This window comes from Rhopalosiphum maidis, chromosome 1, assembly GCF_003676215.2.
Source record: "Rhopalosiphum maidis isolate BTI-1 chromosome 1, ASM367621v3, whole genome shotgun sequence".
Lineage (NCBI taxonomy): Eukaryota > Metazoa > Arthropoda > Insecta > Hemiptera > Aphididae > Rhopalosiphum > Rhopalosiphum maidis.
The window spans coordinates 8,739,055-8,745,602 of record NC_040877.1 but is presented as its reverse complement, the minus strand read 5'-3'; the positions used below and the strand labels follow the sequence as shown (position 1 = coordinate 8,745,602).

General features: G+C 27.2%; 1 protein-coding gene across 1 annotated transcript; it reads right to left on the bottom strand.

Moving 5' to 3' along the window:
* Nucleotides 1–2,638: 2,638 nt before the first annotated feature.
* Nucleotides 2,639–5,993, bottom strand: LOC113556154 (regulator of nonsense transcripts 1-like). The gene is made up of 5 exons (XM_026960974.1): nt 5,737–5,993; nt 3,686–3,822; nt 3,486–3,602; nt 3,301–3,393; nt 2,639–3,069 (listed from the first exon to the last, which is right to left on the bottom strand). Exons 1-5 carry the CDS (start codon nt 5,991–5,993, stop codon nt 2,639–2,641), a joined length of 1,035 nt encoding a protein of 344 aa, XP_026816775.1.
* Between the last annotated feature and the right edge of the window lie 555 nt (nt 5,994–6,548).

Genomic DNA, 6,548 nt, shown 5'->3' with positions numbered 1-6,548 from the left:
AATCTTAAGTATTATCTTAAATCATGGTTAGTAACCAATGTCTAATTAATTATAATAATAATAATAATAATAATAAATAATAAGGAAGTACGTATGATAAAAGTTTTCGAATTTTGTGTACCAATAATACTAGTAAATGGTTCTAGGTCACTTAATACGGTCGAGCATCAAAAGTGCGAAACGCGGACACTTTGTACGGTCGGGTAAAAAAGTACATTGCAGAACGCGGACACTTTGTACTATTATATACATAAAATATATACATAAGTGAATATTATATACAATTTTATTAAAGTTGTTATTAAGTTTAAATACTATTTGGCAAATCTAAGGATCTTATACATTCTCCGAGTTTTTGGACAGTTTTGCGAGCAATACAATTGGACGAATGTGTCAATAGGCTACTTAAGAAGCAAAAATCTAATTCTGGTGAAAACAATAAGCTATTAACTCTATGTAACCAGCACCAAAACAAAGAAATTATTTTGAATTTTTAAATTCCATGTTTTATATATGTCGGTTTTAACATTATTTCTCGTTTTTGACATATGTTTATATTGTACACGTTTTTAATTGATTTAAACTGTTTATTTTGACTGATAGTATAATATACTTATAACGTTTTTAATAAATTAACTTTTTTATATTTAACTTTTACATTTTAATAATTTACATTATATACACATAACACTTAGGTATATTATTATATACATTAATATGTACTTTATGTATATAATAGTAAAAAGTGTCCGCGTTATGAAATTTAAACAATGGGCCGTACAAAGTGACCGCTTACCCTAGTAAATATCAAGTACTAAATTTATAAAAATATAATTCGATACGATATCGCGATACAATATCGGGAAAATCGGAACGATATCGATATACAATATTATATCGTTGCCCAACACTATATTATTAATATATGCTTTTTTAATACTAAATTGTTAAAAATAAAATGAAATAATCGCTTTTTACTTAATTAAATTACTGTTAGGATGTTCGAAATACCGAAATAGACAATAGACCTGTATTACCTATTTAAAATTAACAAATAAAAAATAAATATTAAGTATTTAAAGTCACAAGTAAATAAAACTGAAACACAAATATTCTATTTAATGCTTCACAACGCGAAATCTGTATTATTATCTCTATTTTTCTCTCTTTCAGTTATGCTTATGTATAATAGGTAAATTATACAGTTTAACGGCTATATTATTTTGTGTAATTAACTTGTTTTCACCTTTTGTTGAGCTATCATAGTTTAATACCTAATATGTACTAATAAATAAAAATAAAAATATATATTGTGTATAGATTATATAGGCTAGTGCACAATCGTGTTTCGCTCTAAAATGTTACCCTAAAATGCGTTGAAAGAAACCCAAAAACCCCCTGCCACGAGCTACATTCCAACTACCACCTGTTGGCTGTTGACAATACTCCTAAATGTAGAACCACTGAATTTACAAAAATTTATATGCCGACCGTGACCTACTCTTCGACGAAGAGTCTTTGTTGGCCGTACTATAACAATTATTTAACCTTCTATTCAAAAAGTTATCTTATATATGTACCTACATCTTTGTTAGACATGATAAATTAAATATAATGTACGTTTTTAGATTTTAATTTAGTTCAAGAAATGCACTCTTTGTAGTGGACGGTTATCATTCATATAGTATTTTATTTCGCATTAATGGTTTTTAATATTATAATACAATATAAAAAAAATAATATAGTATTCTTCTTTTTCACACTGAAATTTAAAAATTGGATCATGTATTGGCAATAACTTGTAATTTAGATTTATCATTGTATAACTTTTATCTTCAACACAAGCTAAGCTTACAGTAGATAAATAAATCATAAATCATCGTATTCAATTTATTATTTATTGTGTTCAATTTCATCATGATTTAATTAAATAAAAAAAAAAAATGGGTTTTTTTCTCTATAAGTTATATTTTGTATTTTTTATTTCGTTGTATTCGTATTTTTTAGTTTTGAGAAGTAGCGATGAATGAGTGGTATTTTAATTTCATATTTATAGATTATAATCAAGTAAAAACTAACATTGTTTTAATATTTTTTCATTATTTAATATTTATTATTATTTATTAGGCCTTTCAACTAATTATAAACTTTATATCACATTATGTTATTTTTAAATTATTTTTTTTAATCAATTTTAAATGTTCGCCGAATGATTTGTTTTAACTAGAATCAACAATTTATAAATTGTTTATACTTTTTAACAGCAAAGTTCGTCACAGTCCACAACTATTTATTATATTTAATTTGATATGATTAACTACAGTCTATAATATTATAATACAATTTGAATAATCGTGCACAAATGAAACGTTTCAATGAGTTACATCATAATTATTCATTGTACCTATAGTAATTATAATATTATACAAATGTATGACTTCGTTGAACATCACAAAAATGTTGTCTAGGACAACTGGTGATATGAGGGTTGAAAAAATAACAATATTCTAGATTACTATTTGGTCGATTTTCGTAAAGATTTGAGCATCCGGATAAATCCTTTACATGTGTGTTCAAAAACAGAAGGGAAGTCAAGTCGATCGGACACTGGTTGATCTAATATATCAAAATATATGTATCACTTTTGGGTAGTAGTTGCTGGCAGCGAATCTCTATTGATCGGCCGATAGTGTGTCGGCAATAGAAATGGGGTAGAAAATCGCTGGTAAACGTTTCCTGGCTGGAAAGTGATATTGTACAAGAAAGGTATCATTTGCTGCTGACCATACATAAACACTTGTTGGCGTAATGATGGTGACGGGAATAAAAAGGCTCTCTGCTGTGATTGTAGTTGGTTTAGCTGTCGTTGTTGGTGTTGTTGTTGCTGTTGGTATTGACGTTGCTGTAGTTGTTGTTGTTGTTGTTGTTGTTGATATAGTTTGTGGCGAAGGTGTTGATTATATTGCTGTTGGTGCGGTTGATGTGATTGTTGATGGTGTTGCTTCTGTTGTCGTGTTTGCTGTAGTTTCCAGTTTTCTTGCAACAAAGCATATTCGTGCGTCAAAAAAACTGAATACGTTTATAGAAACAATGTTATAAATATCGCTCAGTAATTAATATTAATATTATCAAGTACTTAATTACTCATCGGTGTTATTATAATAATAATAATAACAATAAAAAAAGTAGGTAAGTATAAAAATCATTCGTATTACATCAACTTTGAGCAAAATAAATATGCAAATCAACATTAAATTAATAAGATTATTTCTTTCAAATCTCAACTATAGAATTAATTACCTGATTGTTGCGATTTATCAGATTTTATAGGACGGCAGGTGTTAAATTGTTTGTTTCGTGATCTCATCCACGGCGCGAGTTCATCGTTAGTTCCTTCACAGAGGAAAAGAGAGAGAGATACAGTTATATAATTAGTTAGTTTATATATAAGCGAGTTGTATAATAAGTGTATAGAAACCTTATACCTTTTGATATTAATGGTTCATTTAAGTTAACATAAGGCCAATCTTCTAATATGAAATTAGTTTTTTTGAACGGTTGAGATGCATTAGTAACATGGTAGTCTAAAGATTTCTGTGGCTCTTAAATAAATTATAAAACTGATATATTAATGATAAAGTTACGAGCTATCTATTAAATATTAAATAAGATATTTATAGCTTACTGGAATTGTGTAATACCAATTTAGTTTGCCTATTAAATATGGTTTTGCTTACATCCAAATTTAAAGATATGTTTTTTCCGCCTAACCAATGGTTTTTTTCTGCATACGCAACAAAATTTTCAACATCATTAGCGTCCCTATAAAAAACTTTTATTTCACAAAATGTTTTAAGTAGTAATTAATCTTAAGTTTAAAAATAAATTTTTATTGACAATTTAAATAGAATATAAGTCAGTAATTTTCATGTAAGAAATATTAAAAAATTATAACTGTATACATAATACATTAAATTGTATTGAAAACAAAATATTTTTTTAAAGAATTAATAATATACAATTTTTGTATTTGAAATATAAGTGTAATAATTTAAAATAGAAATACACTTTTTAATCATTTATCATATTATAGCGATTGTATCTAACACTATTAGTTTGTATAGAGTAAAAATAGGTATGAAATATATGTATATAATATTAACAGATGATAAAATATTTCGAAGATTCATTTGAAATCCTAGAAGTATCTAGTGGTTAATAGACTAATCCTGTAATCAGTGATTATATAATATTTTTTCCTTTTTTATTTTTGACCTTTATTCTTTAGTTATAATATCGTATATTATAATATTAATTAACTATTACATTATGTTATTGTATGATGTACACCTGTAATTCAGTAATTGATAATAACCGCTCCCCTGTAAACGTTATCTATAGGGAGTGCTGCGATTTAATTTATGTTAAGTGTCTATATAATTATCACCAGTTATTTTTGCAAAATATGTATTATTATTATTCAATAATTATACGTAATTATGTATAAAAGCTTTTAACAACAATTTAGCTGCAGCTATTAACAACCATTAATTGATTTTTGAAGTACCTAGGTAAATATAATACAGGATTGTTAGTAAACTTTGGGTAATTGTGTTACCTAGTTACTCTTATAGTTTTATGGGTCTGAACATAATTCGAATTGATGTATTAGTTTAAACTAGATATTGACATTTTATTATAATTAGTAATTATTAATTATTCATTTACGGATCATAATGTTTATGTATCTATATTAAGGTAACAATCAAAAACACGGAAAAAAATAAAACAAAATGTTTAATAATATTTAAACACCGTATATTATAGACGAGTTATTCTTGAAATTTACCACTTAAATAGTATTTAATTAAGACTCAATTGCCGTCGATGTACTATTATTTATTATTATTTATTTAAAGGTAATATATTTTCATGTATTTTAAACTTAAAAAAGTATAGATATTTTGATTGTATGCCATCAATACTATTTTATTTCTATCTTTGTTTCTCATCATCCTTACCTTTTACTTTTTCGCCTATCATCACGCACTCTTTCTAACAATCCACTATGCCGCTTAAAAAGGTGTTGGTGCTGTAACCTACTAAATTAGTTGGTTAATAAACCAATTGTCTGAAGGGTTTCATAACTGGATGACTTTCTTCATCGTGTGTTCATGTGTTATTTTTTATATATGTCACTTATTGTATTATCATCCCATTTACGTATTATGTTAATAAATATAAATTATGATATTTTCTTCGAATAATGCCAATAAAATATGTATATCTTAATATATTATTAAAAAAACTCAAATTTTTAAAACCAAAATCAAGTATACAGATAATTTTAAAATCCTGCATAATGTTATTAATAAATAAAATAAAAATGATTTATAAGAAATAATAACAGTATACGTGTTCACTCTGTAGATGACAAAATCATTGGAAGAATGTTTTTTTTTTTATTGTATATCTAAATTCTAAATCGTAGTTACAACATTTCACAATTTGAAATCGGGCCCAGCTATAGATTTTGATGATATTATAGTTAATAGACGACGTCATTTGTGTACTACGTGTACATAGGTGTTATGTGTATATTAATAATATTTTATGATATATACGTATATTAAATGTATAGAAATCGATGTGAATCGCACAATAAATTTAAAATGATAATAATTATATTATGCGATCGACTCTACTGGTATTAATGTATTATATCGTCATACTTACGTGCCGGCGATGCACCTGAGAAACAAATATTCTGTGTCAGGTAACATCCACGTCTCTACGTTGGAAAACCGGCAACAGGCTTGTCGGTTGATACGATTTTCGGGCGTCAAATCAACTTCGTACACGTCATCGCCATCATAGACCACTGGGTCCGAGACGAAGAAGTCGCCTGCGACCACCGCCAACCGACTCTCCGGTATCAAGTCCCTGACGGGCACCTGTCGCGATTCATTGTAGACACAGACGTCGTCGGGCATTGCACCACTACTTTCTCCGTGTACGGTATGGGTATATATTATAAAGTATTGCGACTATTATGCGACAATAAAAATATAATAACAAACTATAATTACTACGTAATATGCTGCATTGTCACTTACCGGGTAGATGTTGTATAAAATAATAGGCTATAGTACCAAAACTGATAGACACAGAAATAATATAAACATATCGGTCGTTAGTCGTTACCACGGGTAGGAATATAATGTACGTATATTACTAAATGCATATTATAATAATATTGTATAATATAATATCACTTGTGTTGGTATGATAATAGTTTCATAATATGATATTAACAACTATTATATTAAACACGGTATCCAAAGAGTTATAAATCCCGTCGAGATCGGAATCTGAGTATATGGATTTATAGTTATATATGTAGAAATTCTAAAATTAAGTTTGAATTACGACAACGGTTTGGAAATACAATTTAAACTCTAATACCTGAGAATTAACAACGTTATCAAAATATGCATATAGTATATAATTATTAGCTGAACGATAAATCATAGTTAATTTACAAAAAT

Excerpts from the sequence above, each read along its gene's own strand:
- LOC113556154 (XM_026960974.1), bottom strand. The coding sequence starts at position 5,993 with ATGCCCGACGACGTCTGTGTCTACAATGAATCGCGACAGGTGCCCGTC. Across the intron at positions 3,823-5,736 it reads CTCAGGTGCATCGCCGGCAC|GGACGCTAATGATGTTGAAA; the intron begins GTAAGTATGACG and ends AGTTTTTTATAG. Across the intron at positions 3,603-3,685 it reads ATTGGTATTACACAATTCCA|AGCCACAGAAATCTTTAGAC; the intron begins GTAAGCTATAAA and ends AATTTATTTAAG.